This window comes from Xenopus laevis, chromosome 8L (genome assembly GCF_017654675.1).
Source record: "Xenopus laevis strain J_2021 chromosome 8L, Xenopus_laevis_v10.1, whole genome shotgun sequence".
NCBI classification, from domain to species: domain Eukaryota; kingdom Metazoa; phylum Chordata; class Amphibia; order Anura; family Pipidae; genus Xenopus; species Xenopus laevis.
In genome coordinates this window covers 92,763,687-92,783,008 of record NC_054385.1, presented here as the reverse complement: position 1 = coordinate 92,783,008, position 19,322 = coordinate 92,763,687, and the positions used below count along the sequence as shown (strand labels likewise).

General features: G+C 39.1%; 1 protein-coding gene across 1 annotated transcript in view; it reads left to right on the top strand.

The window, feature by feature from the left end:
* rhoj.L (ras homolog family member J L homeolog) overlaps nucleotides 1-15,233 on the top strand; it is a 50,163-nt gene extending 34,930 nt beyond the window's left edge. Inside the window, 4 exon segments of the mRNA NM_001092656.1 lie at nucleotides 1,901-1,959; nucleotides 10,204-10,368; nucleotides 11,709-11,804; nucleotides 13,119-15,233. Coding sequence (NP_001086125.1) covers nucleotides 1,901-1,959; nucleotides 10,204-10,368; nucleotides 11,709-11,804; nucleotides 13,119-13,268 — 470 coding nt within the window. The 3' untranslated portion in view covers nucleotides 13,269-15,233.
* Nucleotides 15,234-19,322: the final 4,089 nt, after the last annotated feature.

The window sequence follows — 19,322 nt, the reverse complement described above, 5'->3', positions numbered from 1 at the left end:
TCTGTCCAAAATCAATCTGAACAAATAGAAAACAGAATCTTACAGAGCTTACAAGTTTATGCATTTTTAGTGTGGGGTCTAAGGGTCGGGGCACACAGGCAGATTCAGGGAGATGAATCGCCCGGCGACAAATCTCCTCTTCTTTAGGGAGACTAATCCCTGAACTGCCAGCTCTGCCTTCCCACTGGAACTTTTATTTGTGCCCACCAATGTATGGAGGTGAATAGAATGACTAGTTATTTATTGAGATAACATATTTTCTATTGAAAAATTTAATTTTTGCAGATAAAAGTTGAAAACTAGGTCTGATCTAATTCTGTGCAGCAGCACTTTGTAAACAGTTTCAGGAAACAGACAGTTTTGTCATTGGCAGCAACTGAACAGTGGACAAAATCTTCCACAAATTGCACATTCCTCATTTTAATCAGCTAGAGGAGCTTTACAAACATACGAAAGCTGATATGCCCCCTATTTAACTGTTTTTTAAAAACACCGAAATATGATTCATATGTTGATTTAAAAAGGGGCATTCACAGATTTTAAACCTTCATTCACTGACACAACATACATGAGGGCTTATTTACAATATATGGAGCAATGTGCCAAAAAAGGATACATATCTTCCTGTTTTTGCACTTTCCTGTATGCTGTGCCTCGAAGCAACAACACTCTGTGCACCTTAAATGGAATGCATAGAGTTGCATCTTGCTCTGCATTTGGCAGCTCTGCAATCAGAGAGGGTGGGCTGAGAGTGGCATGTAGAAAGCCACTTAACTTTCAGATGCTCAGACTATGGGGTGCCAGGACCTGCAAGGACAGGAGAGCTCTGTACTTACTGCCTGTGTATGGCAGCCATTATTGCTCCCCTCCACTTGACAGTACTGAGTGCAAAGCACAGCCTTGATGGACCATTGATCCAAGAGCAACTGCTACATGCAAGGCCCCTAAGAGGAGCGATTTTACTTAACACAGTGCTCTAGAACTTGTGACTGGGACAGTGTTAATTAAGGCCTATTATCTTTAAGGATTTTCCTAAACTTTGAAGTCTGTAGTGTTTGTATTTGTATTTCCGTTGTTTCCACAATGTGACACACTGAAAGATAAAAGTTAAAAGTCCACCTGTTATGCTGAAAGAAATATGCTTTTTACAGGAGATGGTCTATTTAATATAATAAATATGAGCTCTGCTGTTCTTGTCCAAACAATCAAAAGATGAATATGGAGCTAATTCTTACTTTATATCAGTTGCTTTACCAGTTCCAGATGTCTTCCATTCTATGCTTCATGTAATATTCAAAGACAGAACTAGAAGTACACCCAAGCCAGAGTGCTTACAATGGCACCAATATGGCTCCAACACATAATTCCTTCAATGGATATTACCTTAGTAAACATAAAGTAGAATCAATAAGTGAAATGGATTATTAGTGTAGGGGCTGAGGCTGATAAAGGATACCCAAGAAGAAAGGAATGCATGCTACGGTTATCCTGAAATGGAGACTTAGCACTTCTGCATCATTTCTTTTCCTTACCTTTTCCATTCCGATGGGCAGTTTTGCGTTTGTATTTTTAATCTAGTCGACTAATGAGTTTTTTGTTTTGTACTCAAGCTGATTTGTACAGACCAGACACGATGTCTCGGGAGTGTGTTAAATGACAAACCGACTCAATCTATATTCCAGTCACTGTAAAAACTGACTAGGACCATCTGTTGTAAGTGTGGCCTTTAGTGTCTCTGGTTAAAGACGATATCTGTCAGTTTGGTTTAATTGTCACCATCCAAGGAAATATACTGTAGCACAGACTTGCGGAGACTTAAAAGCCGAACATAATGATGGATGAGTATTAACCTCCATTCAAACAGCTCCTGATGTTCATGTATTTCTTTTCTGCATTTCAGTAACAGTAAACGTTGGAGGGAAGCAGTATCTCCTGGGACTCTATGACACTGCAGGACAGGTAGGGGGTCTCCAAATATCTTTGTATTATTGGATTTAAAGGGACAGTAATGTATAAAATTATGTAACTACAATAAATCATTTGTTTGACTTAAAGCAACAGTTATGCAAATAATGTAAATGTACGTTATATACCAGTTTTTCTATGTTGTACAGGAAAATTGTGTTTTCTACAGTGTTTTGGTGTAGAAAACACTCCACACAAATTCTTCCAAACAAAGCTTTACCTGGTCAGTTGTGTTCAATGGAGCCTTTTATTTTTTGCCCCCAAAAGCCTTGAAATACTAAAATACAGGGTTTTTTGTTTATAAGACAGAATGTACTTGTGTACATATGTGTGCAATTGTGTACACTTTCACTTCTTAGTATAATATTCTATCTTTCCTGAGATATGGCCACCAACATATGAAACACCAACTAGCAAAAAAAATCTTTCAATTTTAACTTTAAATTGACTTTTATTATGATGCAGACAGTGATAATGTGAGACAATTTGCATTTGGCCTTGAATTATTTCGTTATTTTTCAACAGCTCTTTGGCATTTCCACTTATATCTCATTGCTAGTGTCTAATTTATCCTATCAACCAAACAGTGTTTTAAATGAGAGACTGGAAGAGGAATAGGAGAGGACCTGAATATAAAGATAAGCAATAAAAAGTAGCAATAACAAAGACATTGTAGCCTCCCAGAGCAATAGGTTTTTGGATGCCTAGGTCAGTAACCCCAATTTGAAAGCTGGAAAGAGACAGAAGAGGAAAAACTATAAAAAATCAAGGCCATTTGAAAAGTTGCTAAGAATAGTCCATTCTATTACATACTAAAAGTCAACCTGAAGGTGAACCACTCCTTTTAAGAAAATCGTTTCAATGTGCCAGGGCCTCTTTCTCCTCTGATCCCCAGGTTCTACTCATTTCCTTTTTCCTTGTAGCAGGAAAAACACTTGATCATTTGGGCTCTGAGTTCCACATATCACTGCTCTGTGTGCAATCAGTGGGCCATTCTACATTCTGTACTATCAGGAGCCGTGAGAGGCTGATAGGGACATTTTGACCACCATTGTTCCCAGCCAGAGAGCAGCAGAAGTCATAACAACAGGCCTGGATTTCTGGCGAGGCCACAAAGGCTTGGGCCTAGGGCGGCAGAATATAAGGGGCGGCAAGCCCAGCTCCCCAGCACTCCATTGCAGGCACACATACATGCTCGCACCGGAGGGGGGTATGTGGGTGGGTGCTAGGACCACGCAGCCGGGCACCAGGACCGAGCGGCCTCGGGGCGGCCGCCCACTAAATCCAGAACTGCATAACAACTCAAATATTATTAGACTTAGGATGAGAGCTAAAGAGCTGGTCATGGATTTCAGGAAACATTGTGCAGCTAATGCTCCCATCTACATTGGAGGAGACGCTGTGGAGAGGGTCACCCTCAGCACTAACCTCAAGTGGACAGAGCACACAGCTGTTTTCATCAACAAGGCTCACTAATGCCTTCACTTTCTCCAGCATCTGAGGAAATCCTGATTGTCCACCACAGTCCTCACCATTCTCTACAGGTGCACTGTGGAGTCCATCCTCACAGGCTGTATTACATCCTGGTACAGCATCTGCTCCACGCAAGAAAAGAGTGGTGAAAATGCAAAGAGTGGTGAAAATGGCTCAGAAGATCATTGACACTACCCCTCCAGCAATTCAAGACATTTACACCACACAATGTCTCCGAAAGACAGAGCTTATCATGAAGGACTCTAGTCATCCTGTACTGCCACTTTTCTCTTTCCTGTCCTCATTCAGGGACAGTTTTGACCCGAGTGCTGTCAGACTGTATAACACACACTAATTTAACAAACAGGGCCGGATTTAGATAGCGGTGCAATATTGCTAAAATATAGTGCAAATACTGTTAAACACTACATTTTACACTCATACTTTATGGTTATGCTCATTTTGATAACAGTACATTAGCTAGAGTAGATAGGACTTATTGTAACTTTACTGTATTTAAAAGACAGACATTTTTGTAACTTTATTTTATATAGCAAGAATAAATAAATTAATTGTCAGTGAAGAAGGCATTCAAGTAAGAATTTTAATGTGCTGTATATGCTGTACTCTGTACATATGACAAAACTTATCTTGAATGTTCTTACTATGATGCAAAATTTAGCACTGATTGCAATACACTGTTGTTTGTCAAGAGTTGTAACTGCAACTGGACGAGCAGAATTATTTTGGCAGTACCTGTTTAGTATAAAGATCAAAGATGAAAAAACAGGTAACACACTATTTTGTATTGAAATTTCACCCCATGTGCCAGTATACGATTGCCACCATAACAAAATGCTGCCCTTTGTATCTCTGTTGTTTTCCTTCCATATCAGTACAACTGCCATCAAGTACATTATATGCCAGCTGGGTCAGTAAAATACTGGGCAAGTGGCAATCCTTCCCATAGTGCAGCCTGTTATAATGGTTTATAAGAATTGTTTATTTCTTCCCTCTTGGTCCACCCATGTGCTTCCCCTTCCATCAAATACATTTTTTAGACAATATCAACCCAGGGCCCTCCTGGGCTATAGATATTTACTACATATCACTGTGTTCTCTCATACTCATGGAATGGACAAGGGCATAAGGCAAAGCAGGACAATGGACAGCAACCCTCTAAGTGTGCAAGGTCATTAGTGTAACTGATTCCGGATGGATTAAATAGCAAATATAGTCTTCCTGAGACTAATTTTACTTACACCCTGGCGCCAATGCTTCAGCCCTTCTACGTGTGTATTGCTGCCTTAACATCCTCTTGTTTATAGGAAAAGATGGTGTCAGCTCCCAGAACTCATGTTTTGCACAATAAGAATACAAAAGCCAAAAAAACTAAGTTTATATTAGCATTTTCCCATTTGGAAGGAAAAGCAGTTCTGTGTAATGATCAGTACTCAAGCTACACCTTGGCATGGTGTTAAATTAGATAGAGTCAGGGATTTCTAAATAAAATGTGTTAGCCAGGGAAGTCACAATTAGTCCTGAGTGCTCAGCAACGTTACAGCAAGAGAAAATGAACCAAGGGACTTCCCACAGCTGCTCAGTTTCTAATACACAGGAAAGTGACGTTCCTATTTACAACACATAGTTTTACGTGTCCTTTGTAAAAAAAATACATTAAAATAATTTTAAACTGCATAAATAATTTAACTTATTTTATACTAAATAATAGGCTACTAATTTAATATTATCCCAACTGAACTAATCCAGCCCCTCTCAGCTTATTTGGATACAATGTAGAGTCAATTTTATTTACAATGGTTGTTTGGTTCAGGCTGTGTTTAAATATGCTAATAAAGGGGCGTTTTTGCTGATTCTCTGTGTAATATCTGGTTAATGCATCCAGCCATTTATGAACAAATGAATTGAATAGTGTGTGTCTGTGTCCATTGCACTTTAAGTGTATCCCGGTTCTGTGAATTAATATTATTCTGTTTATTTTTTCTTATTATAGAAATGGTTCTGCAGGGTCTAGTTCAGCAAAAGCAAAAAAAAAAGCCATGGTTGTATTAAGAAAGCAGAGAAAATCTGAGAGAAGTGAAAACGTCTCAGATTGTGTAGGAAAGAGTTCTTAAGACACAGGAGGAGGAGAGACATGGGACTCTCAGTAGCATGGATATGATGAAGCAGAAAGGCATAATGAAGGACCAACATCGGTTTGGTTTTTCTTTTTAAGTTGAAAGGTTACAAGAGTATAATACTGCTGGTAGCTAAAGATGAAAAGGAATGTTGAATAATTGGAAATAAGTATTCTAAGAAGAAATAAGGCTTAAGGGCAGAGAACAGAAACGTAACTAGAGGGGGCGGGCCCTGGGGCAGGACGCGCAGCCGGGCCCCCCGCCCCCCTCCGTACACCCGGAACTGGCTGGGAATATGCGCCGCGCGGACTGCCGGGGGGCTCTGAGGGGGTGAGGGCCCTGGCCCGCTCGCACACCCTGCTCCCCCGGTAGTTCCGCCACTGGCAGAGAATGAAAATCGCTGGTGGGATGGCACTCGGAAAACGAAGCGCTCCGAGTGCCATCCCGCCAGCGATTTCCATTCTAGCCAGCGGGAAGGCAGGAGAGGCAGTTCAGGGAGATTAGTCGCCCCAAAGAAGAGGAGATTTGTTGCCGGGCGACTAATCTCCCCGAATCTCAGCGTGTCTCTGCCCTAAACCGTCAATAAGGATTAATTATATCTCAGTCAGGATCAAGTGCAGGCTACTGTTTTATTATTACAGAAAAGAAAATCAATTGTAAAAATGTGAATTATTCCATTAAAATGCAGTCCTTCTCGAAATTCAGAGCTTTCTGAATAACGGGTTTTCGGATAACCGATCCCATACCTTTACCGGTGAAGTTACCTGTTGGTATAGATATCATAGGCCTATCAGGGAGAGGGCCCTGCAAGGTGATTATCAGGGCACTTGCTTTTGAAAGCTCTCACTAAAAATATCAATCAGTTTGTGCAGGGAAAGTTTTAAAATGATTGAAAGTTTTGGGATAGGGGCTGTGGGCTTTCCTTTCCCTTTAACCAGCCAGTAAAATATATGTTCCCTACTAGACCCTTCTTTTAGTAGAAGTATAATTAATATAGATTTGGTATTTAGCAATCCCATCAGCCAGTGGAGAAAAGATCGTACATTTTATAGTTTGCACCAGTGTTTACTAAAAAAAATGTACTAAACTAGTTAGAATGCAGTGGTTTAGTACAGTACAGTACAGTATGATGATAAACAAAGTTCCAGAGTTCATTGTTATGATTTTCAGTTTATTATTGGAAAGTTTGTTAGACATTCAGTGAATGTATTCCAGTGAGTGGATGCCTGGCTAGTTGTCCCCTGGCCCAGTATGCCGGACTATACATTGAGACCTTGCAGATTGGCTAAGCTATTGCAGTGGGTGATGTCGGGCCAAGGTGTTTTGGCACCCTAGGCAAGGGATTCAGTGCTCCCCCGCCCCCACCCGGTCATTCATTACCATTTCCCACTTTAACATTCATATTGCCCCATGTACCTGTGCCAGCACCTATCATATTGCCCCAATCTTTACCTGTTCCAACAGCAAACAATCTCTCAGATTGTTCCCAAGCCCCCAATCTGTACCTATGCCAGAGGTAGCTAAAAAAAAAAGATCATATTGCCCCTAATTTGTACCTGTGCCAGCAGGAGCCAAAAATCCATCATATTGCCCCAAACATCTGTGTACCTGTGCCAGCATTTTGCCCCCCAGCCATCATATTGCCCCTATACCTGTGCCAGCAGCAGCCAAAAAATCCACAAAATGTCCCCCAAATATGTACTTTTGCCAGCAGGAGCCAAGAGGGAGGTGGGGAGTGTTTCTGCCCGCAGTACAAGGGCGAGAGGGGTTTGGAACAGGCAGTTTAGAAAATTTAAAAACTATTAAAGGTGAAACAAACCAGGGTTTAAAAAAAAGAAAATAAAATTCCCTTTAAAAGTGTGCCCCCCCCCCCCATGATTGTGCCCTAGACGGGTGCCTACTCTTCCTACCCCTAGTTCCTGCCCTGGGTGATGATATCCAAAGTGAGACGCAGTAAAATCATCTCGGGACAATCCTATTCCCAGCATTCAGGGATGGAGTGATGCAAGAAAAGCCAAGTCCTGTTTTTGCCACGTCTGGGTTTGTCAGTTGTCACCCTGAGCAGTTGGCAGGTTTAGCCCAGTACAAGTCAACCAGCACATGCCCTCATGCCTACAGAATTCTACATTGGGAATGTTCTGTTTACAAACAATGACGACAACGATGCTAGTAAACAAAACCAAAAACTGAAGGAAAACCAGGAATGTATGTCTATTTGCTGCCATCTACTGGCAGAATTATAAATAATAATATATAAATGTACTCTACTATTACTGCGCTATCATTTTCTTTCCAAATTCATCTAGGGGTCCCAGAGTAAGGGATTTCATTGAATTGACAAACTGGTCTTTGGCGTGTAGCTCTTTTTGTTGATACAATAAGAGGCATATTTATATTGCTGAGTACAATATATAACCCCAGATACAAGTTCTGTAAAGGCTGCTGTAAAATGAATGATGTACAGTATTTATAAAGGACTGATATTAATAAAGATTTGCCTCACCAACATATTATTTACATCATTACTTTGCACCTCAGACATAACACATTCAAGTCAATGGGACACAATCAGACAGCACTGAAATTATGGAATATAAAGTGGTGTCTATAAAGTGGTTCATATAAAGTGGTGTATATAATGTGGTGTATATAATGTGGTGTATGTAAAGTGGTGCATGTAAAGTGGTGTATATAAAGGGTGTATATAAAGTGGTGCATATAAAGTGGTGCATATAAAGTGGTGCATATAAAGTGGTGCATATAAAGTGGTGCATATAAAGTGGTGTATATAAAGTGGTGCATATAAAGTGGTGCATATAAAGTGGTGTATATAAAGGGGTGCATATAAAGTGGTGTATATAAAAAGGTGCATATAAAGTGGTGTATATAAAGGGGTGTATATAAAGTGGTGCATATAAAGTGGTGCATATAAAGTGGTGCATATAAAGTGGTATAAGAATCACAAATGCCACTTTCGACACCACTGTTTTACTCCTCAATACACATGTTATACTTCATTACACAGCTTTATAACTATCTGTGATGTTTTGTATGTTCAAATACAAAATTTCAACATCTACTGTAAGTGCCCAAAAGTGCCCCTACTGGCAGCACAAACAGTTCAGATACTCACAGTGTAAATAGATCAGGCTTTCTGCACAGCCACACAGGGGGGTTGCTAAAACAACTAATGTACATTAGACTGTTGCTTAGACCTGCATTTTAGTGCATTAGGTAAAACATTTATTTAACCTAGCTCAATTCTCTACCAGCAATTCTGGCCTCAGTCCCAAAGCAAAGAATGCAGAGCCCACTGAGCATGTGCAAGGCCACTGGGTATATAGAAAGTCCTTAATAACATCAGCAAGCCGGGGAGATCACATCAGAGTTATGTGTGGATCTTCATTGTGATATGATTGTTATATATGTAACTGAATACAGAAGGCTGTGTGCTTAAAGGGATACTGTCCTGGGACAACATGTTTTTTTTCAAAACGCATCAGTTAATAGTGTTGCTTCAGCAGAATTCTGCTCTGAAATCCATTTTTCAAAAGAACAAACTAATTTTTTTACATTTAAGTATGAAATCTGACATGGGGCTAGACATTTTATCAGATCCCAGATTCCCCAAGTCATGTGACTTAAAAATCCATGTTCCACTGTGACTACTCCTTCAGTTACATTAAGTAGGAGAAACAATAGCTTGTCAGAAAGCAGTTCCATAGTGCTCACTGGCTTTTTCTGAAAAAATGACCTGAGATGGCTGCCTACACACCAATATTTTATATTGTAGAGTGAATTATTTGCAGTGTAAACAGTGTAATTTAGAAATAAAAACGACACCATAAAGATCATTACAGAATCCCTTTAGGGTAAGGTCACACTGGGAGATTCGGGGAGATTGTCGCCCGGCAACTAATCGCCTCTTCTTTGGGGCAACTAGTCTTCTCGAACTGCTTTCCCCTGCCTTCCGCCTGCTAGAATGAAAAATCGCCTGGCAACTAAATCTTCCCGAACTCCCAGTGTGACCTTACCTTCAAGGTTCAGCATTTCTATCCTCTTCTTAATCTTTTATTGACACTTTAACTGCTCCAGTCCACAGACCAATGAAAAGAAAACTGTGGTGCTGTGTGATACTGTCAAGTACTGTACCAGGGCAGGGAAAAATTTGTGAATTTCCCGGGAAACTCACGAAACTGCAAAATATTTGAGAAAAATGTGTGAAACTTCAAAATTGACGGCCGCAAATAGTGTCGAGGCAATTTTGAAGCAAGAGACTTTTCTGACGAGCGGCCAAAATTTTTTTGCCGTCGGCGAAAATTCGCTGTGAATTTGCGCCAGGCTAATTTATTCACCAATCACTACTGTTAACACATCAAGAGGATTGTGATTTACAGTCTTCCTACTAATCACCGATAATAATCACTAATTACCACTAACTGATTCAACACACAGCAATAATACTTCACACCGTAATCAGACTGTTATTTAGTGTAATATTCATCTTCTGCCAATACTTTCACAACTGCGCTCTTAAGTGGCTGGGTGATTTGTTTATGCCTTTAAAGTTTTTTGTCTATTCATGAGTTGTTGTGATAACAGAACCTTGCATTTGCCTTTATTGCAGGAAGACTACGATCAACTTCGACCACTGTCGTATCCCAACACGGACGTGTTCTTAATCTGTTTCTCTGTTGTCAACCCTGCTTCTTATCAAAATGTCCAGGAGGAATGGGTTTCAGAGCTAAGGGCCTGTATGCCACATGTTCCATATGTCCTCATAGGAACACAGGTAGTGCTCATGGTGGAAGTATCTACACTGTGTGACCCAAACACAGAAGATTCAGTTCTATTTTTTGTGACACTAGATGCAGCTTATTATTTTAAAGAAACTTAACAGAAGATAACTAGTCCTCCTGCCTCTGTCCAAACTCCGGCCAAACAAACAGGCCTTATGTAATAATACTGTATATAGTATAGTTCCCTAACTTTATTGGAAGTTATGAATGTTACTGCCATAGATAAAGGACACGTATGCACATTATATCTCATGTTGAAGAGGCCTCTATACAATACATTTTATCAAACACAATATATTGCCCATCGTTTTAGAAAGAACAAGGATTTTTTTACAAATACAAGATGTGTAAAGTGCTAAAATGGATGCACAATTGAGCGTGTATTGATGATATTGGCAAAGATATTTGCACCCACACGTGTTCCTTTGCAACATATGGTGAGCTCCAATGCACCTGTGCAGCTTTTATTGCTGAATTCTGTGCATGGATGCAAGGGATCCCTGGAATTACTGGTAGTCTGGACCTGGCAGTAATTCCTACATTCCCATAGGGTGTTGTATCCATAGCCGGAACTGAACGCTGAATTTTGCAACTGTGTTTGTAAATGTAAGTAATGTGTCTACAGTATGGCAGATTTTTCAAGCAATTACTAAATGAAGTTTCATCGCTTCACATTCTTTTAACGCGTTGATCATTCATACAAACATTTCTAGGCTCTTTATAAAATCTTTGCAGGCAGCAAATAAGCCTTCCTGGTGGAAGGAGCACCAAAGCTGCCTATAAAAGGGTCGCTTGTTGGAAAGCATTGATGTTATAAGTGGAACTGATCTGTCTTAAAGGGAACTGTAACCAAAAGCAATTTTTTAAAACTTGAAAACGAAGCTGAGAGTTTTTAATTAATGGGTGGCTAAAACTGAGACTTGACTATGTGACTTTATCAGGCCTTATTGTCAAGCCTCATGTCACCTGGAGAAACAGAAACCCGTCTATATTATATGATATAATGTATGACAGAGGAACAATCAGTGCAGACCACTCTACGAAGACTGATTACCTTGAAGTTTTCCATTTGGTGTTTACGAAAACTGCTAGAATGTCAGTGCCTCACACATGCTGTAACATGCACAGATTGTTTCACATCCAGGAGCAGAATGTAACGCCCAATGCAATTATACATCTATAATCTCTAGGAGACCTCTTAAATGATATATAAATAAAATATCGCCCTGGTCTCCAGTCTTGTAATAAATAATGTATATTCCTACCTAGCTAAGGCTTGCTTCATGCTGCCCTGTAAAAGACTCACTTTTTTTTCAAAACATCTTTTTTACAGATTGATCTGCGCGATGACCCTATAACTTTGGCTCGACTTCTCCATATGAAAGAGAAACCAATCACCCAAGAACAGGGAATGAAGCTTTCAAAAATGGTATGTTTCAGGAGTCCTTGGCCACGTCAGAAAACAAGCTGCTAGATCTCATTAGCAATAGAGCCTTAGATATGTTAGCCCAGTTGGGTTAATCTGATGCCTAACAGGGCAAATCCAAACAAAGGCAGCCTTGTTCCTGCAAATTTCTGCACGTAAAGTCAAAAATGGGTTCAGGCCAGTGTTTGCTACAGTACCTTTAGTATGCTAAAGGTTTTATTTGCCTTTAATTGCTGATAATACATTGTGTCACAGCATGGCTGAAACCTATGCATTTATAATTTACATATTTTTTATCAGCATTGATGGGTTGGGAACCGTAGTACTAAAACAAGGCAAAAACATAAGAGCATTTGCTTCACTCATATAATGCAACGATAATGCAATAATATGGGTGTCTCTATCATCATGAACATCAGCTCCCAATGTAGGATGTCCCACATTAACCTTAGTTATGGAAGGGGTTCACTTATGTTGGGTCTTTCATTAAAGGAACGGTAACAGCAAAAAAATGAAAGATTTTTAAATGTTGTTTAATATACTGTTGGCATGCACTGGTAAAAGCTGTGTTTTTGCTTCAGAAACACTATAGTTTATATAAATAAGCTGCTGTGTAGCCATGAGGGCAGCCATTCAAGCTGCTGGAAAAAAGGAGAAAAGGCTCAGGTTACATAGCACATAAAAAATACACCCTGTCTAATATATACACAACAAGAATGGGACTTCTCCCCCTGCACATGTGACCCCAAATAGCTCAATTATAAATAAATGCACCTAGATATGGAATAAAAGGCAATATTTATTCAACACTATGCCACTGTCAAAATTAAAACCAATTAAAATAGAACTAGGCAGCGCTGCATGTGCAAAAGGGATCCCTTGCTATAATCTATATGCATACAGTACAACAGTATAGAAGACAATTAGTGCTATAGTATGAAATAGCGTGTTTAGGATTGGACCAGAGCACCTCAATAAAGAACAGTAGTCTCAATTTATGAGTAGGTTAGTGGTCTCGAAAAGTCCAATGCTGATATCCAATCTAATTGTAGCAAAGCGTAATGTTAATACATCCCCAGGTCTGTGGCATAACAAGTTCGCCAATTTTTTATGAAGCACCCCCTATAAAAGAAGTATCCTCAAGATGTAGGTGTACTACACTATTGAGTGTTGAGGGGGATACACCTTCAGTGTTAGCCAAACCCTTCATGGTTTGTGCCCATACTGCACTTAAGTTTTGTGTATTGTACACCCTGTCTAATACAATGGCGCAAGGGAAGGTAATAAAATGTGTCTATATTTTGTCTTGAATTTTAGATCGGAGCTCAGTGTTACCTGGAGTGTTCCGCCTTGACTCAAAAGGGCCTAAAGAACGTTTTTGATGAAGCAATCCTTACGGTGTTCCACCCAAAGAAGAAGAAGAAGAGGCGTTGTGTTAAATGTCGCAACTCCTGCACAATAGTATAAGGTCATCGTCTACGGGATAACTGGTGCTACTGTACATAAATGGGAGCAAAGACTCGAAACTCCAGCATCACAAGTTGGAAACTTGGCTTTGTCTGTGATGAACCAATCATAATGGAGTATATGAGCAGTGCATATTCCTTAGCCCCGTGGTTAGGACCTGGGACGATGCCAAGATGTTTATTGCTGTCTCTCTCTCACACACTGTGATATATTTCACTGAGCTGAGATAAAACACAATATGTGCCTTTTTACTTTTATAATGTTCTTATGACGTGTGGGGAATGGGATTGTATAACCATTGTAGTGCATTTATATAAAGTCTGTCCTGAAGCCCTTGAGACTGATTGCAATTCCATGCATGTGCAAAGCCATTGCAGAATGGGGTTCCCTAGTCTCCTTTGTTCTTGGTTATTTACCAATGCTTCTTGTACAACCCAGAGCTGAGAATGAGGGAGGTACCACCCCACTGTTACTGGCAGGGCATTCAAACTAGAGACCACACAATGCATCGTTGTATGTAACTAAATGGTACTGCCCACTGCTGTTTGTCTTTATTGGGCAATAATCTTCTAAACACTAACAAACTAAAGAGAAATGTTGACATGACACAAACTACACTACAGCAAGCACTCAGAACACTATATTTCACTTGAGCAGTTGTATCATTCTGTGATCTCCATGTTCTCTTATTTTAGCTCCATGTTTTGTGAGAAGCTGCGCCACCACTCACCTAGCAATTTAGTACAAATCCTTGTAATATTTTTGTATATTCAGTCCTGAAAGACTTTTTATTCTCAAAGCTGGACCAGAATGTTGAATATTAAATTATGTTATTCATTTGATGTTTGAAGGTCCGGTGGTGGTCCGTTTAAGCCATGTCCCCTTGTTCATATTAACAGGCATTTATTCATTTACATGTCTCACGTGGGGTCAGACTGGCCTACCAGAGGATCTCCTGGTGAACCCCAGTCTAGGACACTTCCCATCAGCCCCTTCATAATTCCACCATGGGCCAATACAACACCTGAAACATTTATCAAACTGTTCTTGGGCCCTAAATGCCAGATTCTCTGGTGGGTCCAATGAGGGCCAGTCTGATACTGCTTTCATGTTACGACACATCACAGAAGCTCCGCTCATCTTTTTTTACAGTACTGGAAAATACAGTTGATATTTTGCTTTTTTTTTTTGCCATTTTTTATACAATCTGTCAATTACGTCTCATGATGGCAGTATATGCTATGCAACCCTTTACAGCTAACATTGCCATTTCATGTGTTTTTTTAATACACATGACAAAAAATGTGCGTAGTATTTAGAAGGGGTATAGGGTAGAAATATGTGAATAAGAAAAGGGAAAGTTTCAGTGGGATTGTATTATACTGTTGATGAGCCAGTATAAAGCACAGCTATTATAGACCTGAATTCTCAGAAGGAAATCATTTAAATCTATATTAAGCCAAAATTATTGTTTGTTTTATAAATGAAATACACGCTGACAGCCAATGGAAAATATTCCCCATGGGATTTAAATCCAGACAGACAGAAAAAGTAAGTGTTCCCTATTGTAGTCAGTTTCCAGCTGACAATTGCTTTTTATAAAAATAAAACTCTGCACAAACCTAAGTGAATTTTATATGGTGGAAAGATGTTTTAAATAAAACTTAAAGGGGGTTTTCATCTTTAAATTAACTCATAGTATGACGTAGAGAGGGATATTCTGAGACAGTTTACAATTGGTTTTCATTTTTTATTATTTGTGGTTTTTGAGGTATTTAGCTTTTTATTCAGCAACTTTCCTGTTTTCGATTTCAGCAGGGTCCACATTTCCCTAGCAACCCCCTTATTGATTTGAATGAGAGACTGGAATATGAATAGGAGAGGGCTTGAATAGAAAGATGAGGAATAAAAAGTAGCAATAACAATACATTTGTAGCTTTACAGAGCATTTGCTTTTTGATGACCTCCATTTGAAAGCTGGAACATGTCTGAAGAAGAAGGCAAATAACTTAAAAACTGTTAAAAAGAATAAATGAAGACCAGTTGAAAGGTTGCTTAGAATTAGCCATTCTATAACATACTAAAAGTTTACTTTAAGGTGAATCACCCCATTAATCCTCTGCTTTGTATCTTTTTCTGTTTATGTTCTCCAGGCCACATTTGGACTACATGATAAGTGTATGTCTGATGTATGGCCATGTCATTAGGATAGAACTTTTCAGTGTTGCTCGGTACCAAAGGCAAAGGAAGACATGGGCATAGGGGGAATCCTGGGTGGGGTTCAAGGAGTTGAATCTTTTAGAAACCACTTTTGAAGCAGTATTAGCCCAGCAGGTCACCTGTATTTCCCACCTCCAGTGCTGCTTTGATAGTAGGAATGGGTAGACACAACATGACTAACCCATTAATTTACACTGGAGAAAATCATAGGTAAGTAGGTTTATTTGAAGGTGCAACATTTGTATTACACCTGTGATTAGCAACCTCCATCCAAACAGAAGCAAAGCAAGTGATCGCTGGGGCCTTGTGCATCGGCCAAAGTGTCACCGTGGGAACCTTCTGTCCACTTCATGTGCCTTGTTGTGCCATATTCTGACATTGCTTAGGGAAATGCCTAAGAACTCCTAATAATTACCGAAACTTCAGCACACTGTATCAGCAAGCAATGTTAGAAGAACAAGTGAGACAGCCAGTGTAGTCAGGCTTGCTTTATCATATGCAACATCATCCGGACACAAGAACCAGGAAAGCTGTATTTAATCAAACATGGCAGCATACACAACATTTCTATTCTATTTCTTGGTCTTAATGGTGTTCATACTGTGTGGCCTACAGCCTAATTAAAACACCATAGTGGTAATATTTATTTCCCTTGAGCTCAGGGAGGTGGAAATGTAAAATCCATCTTGATTTAGAGGGTAAAACTTCCCCTACAATATTGTTTGGAGAAGACAAGCCTACAAAAGCAGCTTAGTCGTTCATGAGTTGCTCCCGGCAATATACAATATTATACAGTTATTTTCTAAAATGTTTGCTGAAAATAATACCTGATCATTTACACAAAAAAAAGCTTGATGTATTCAAGTGTGGCGCAGATGAAAGTGAACACTGCTTTTTGCCAGAGATCCCCATTGTGGGAACAGCCTTGCTAATCACTTTCATTGAGAAATGTCTGGACTTTTGGATCCACACAGGACAATTGCACAGGATGTTCTTGAGTGCACATACTTGAGAATTATGATTTGGTTATATCATACTAATTATTGTATAAAACTTAATAAATCATGTCAGACCTAATCTCCAATAACTTCAACCATAAACATTGATGTCACAATGGTGGTGTTTGTTTTTTTCCAGCAACTAAATGTTAAACTACATACATTAGATACTCTATCCCTAATGTAAGAATGCTATCAGGATCTATTATTGTTCTATGATATCTTTATATATATATACACACATTATATGAAGGCTCTGCGCTTCCTACATAACTGTATGGATGTGTGACTTTGCCTAGATAAAGTGTGCAAAAATAAAATGAAACAATAAAAAACTTTTGTTTGCAGAAATATGGACTTGTAGTTGTACAGTATATAAAGTTGTTCACATCGGGTGTTGCTTTGATTGGTTATTTGACGAGTGAGGTTTAAACTGCCCTGTGAAATAAAGAACAGTGACAGTGTGAGAAGTCAAAATTCTCATTAAAGGGCCACTAGGAGCAGAGAGTGAATACTGCTGCAATTTATTTACATGTAAGGAGCCAGTAAGTCATTATTATTTTGTAGCATTTGGATGGAAAGGATTTTGGAATCAACTTTGCAACGTCAGAGGGGTGTTGAAGTCACATTAAAAATCATATCAAAATAAATCTTTCCAGCTACAGTGTGATGAGCAAATCTGTCCCATTTTCACCAAAATAATTCCAAAACACATTCATTCCAGGGCATTTTTCGCATCATTTTTATTTTTTGGCGTTTTTCTGCACAAAATTCAGTGAATCCTGGTACGTTCTTTGCTGCATTTTTTCATGAAAAATGCCTTGAAGTCAAAGGGTGTTTTTTGGTGTCTATTGTATTTTCTGCATTTTCTTTAATGACCTAAGTTTTGGCAGTCAAATTAAATTCCACGGTCTTGCAAATAAATTAGCCAATGGCGAACCATGAAATTTCACCATACGTCCATGCTTGAAGAAAGATTTGCATCATCATTAACGGTGTTTAAATAGGCTTGGGATGTTCACTTAGAGGTTGATTTAATGTTAATTGAGAGATGGGATTGGGTAAAACAAAGTAATACACCACAAGTGACTTTTTTCTGTTACTTGCATATTTAGCATTGTGATACTGACACTAAAAAATTATTCTTCAAAATATTATTGTCACCTGTAGGTCACGTTGATCATTTTTTACTGCTTTTGTAAGTAATTGTTACTTGAAGTTCCTAAACCTGACTGTTTTGCCAACCTGACTGTCTTTTGTCAACCTGCTGCACAAATATGGCAGCCTCCTCATAGAGGAACTTGGGGGGATCACATGAGTAGTGATGGGTGAATTTCTTCCGTTTCGCTTCGTCCGAAACGTGAATCCCGATGCCAGTGACAGTTCTGACACTGTCGAAAATTCCGGCGCCCATTAAAGTCAATGGGCATCTAGAATTGTCGCCGGCGTCTAAATTGTTCCTGGTGTCAAAATATATTTAATATAATTAATATAATTAATTATATTAATCATATAATTTCGGCGCAGTCTAATTTTCACAGTAATTTCGCAAATTTATTCGGTGGCGGCGAAACCCGAAAATTCACCATGAGTTCGCACCTGCTAAATAAATTCTACAGATGAGTAATGTAAAAGCATCAGACAAATACAAATAATTATAAATAGCATGCAAAGGCAATGTTATGATAGATGTATAAAAAAAAAGGTTTAATTTCTGGTACAGGCATTGGAACAGTTATCCAGAAAGCACCGAATTGCAGAAAGGCTGTCTCCAATAGACTCCATTATAATCACATGACCCAAATTTTTCTAAATAATTTCCTTTTTCCCTGTAATAATAAAACAGTACATTCTACTTGCGCCCAACTAAGATACACTTAATCCTTATTGGAAGTAGAACCAGCCTAATGGTGTTAGTTAATGATTACAGGATTTTCTGGTAGACGTAGGGGCACATTTACTAAGGGTCGAATATCGAGGGTTAACCCTCGATATTCGACCCTCGAAGTAAAATCCTTCAACTTCGAATATCGAAGTCGACGGATTTACCGCAAATACTTCGAACGATCGAAGTAAAAATCGTTCTATTAAATCCTTCGAATCGAACGATTCGAAGGATTTTAATCCATCAATCGAACGATTTTTCTTCAATCAGAAATAGCTTAGAAAACTTATGGGGAAGGTCCCCATTAGCTAACATTGTAGCTCGGTAGGTTTAAAGTGGCGAAGTAGGTAGTCAAAGTTTTTTTTAAAGAGACAGTACTTCGACTATCGAATGGTCGAATAGTTGAACGATTTTTACTTCGAATCGTTCGAATCGAAGTCGAAGGTCGAAGTAGCCTATTCGATGGGTGAAGTACCCAAAAAAAAACTTTGAAATTTGAAGTTTTCACTCGAGCTTAGTAAATGTGCCCCTGAAGGTATGAAGATCCAAATTACGGAAAGATCCCTTATCCGAGAAATACCCAGGTCCATAGAATTCTGGATAACAGGTCTCATACCTGTTTTCTATACCTTGTTTTACCCAGTCCCAACCCTCCATTAATAATAAATCAATCCCCAAGTCTGTACCCCTGAAAAATTCTGCATCATAAAAGTATATAATCGTATTTAAATATGCCTTTATATTTTGTTTTTCAGGGTTTTTGGGCTAGGATCTGATTACCATATTATTAAAGGTTCTACTATAGGAAGACGAAAACTAAACCTTTACTCGTAAAAACAAATAGCCTTTTGACATGCAATACCTTTCTTGAGTTTGGATGTTGCTGGTCCTTTAAAAAACATGTTCTGTTACGGATGAATACGTTGCAGTAATTGTACTCAGAGGAGGGGA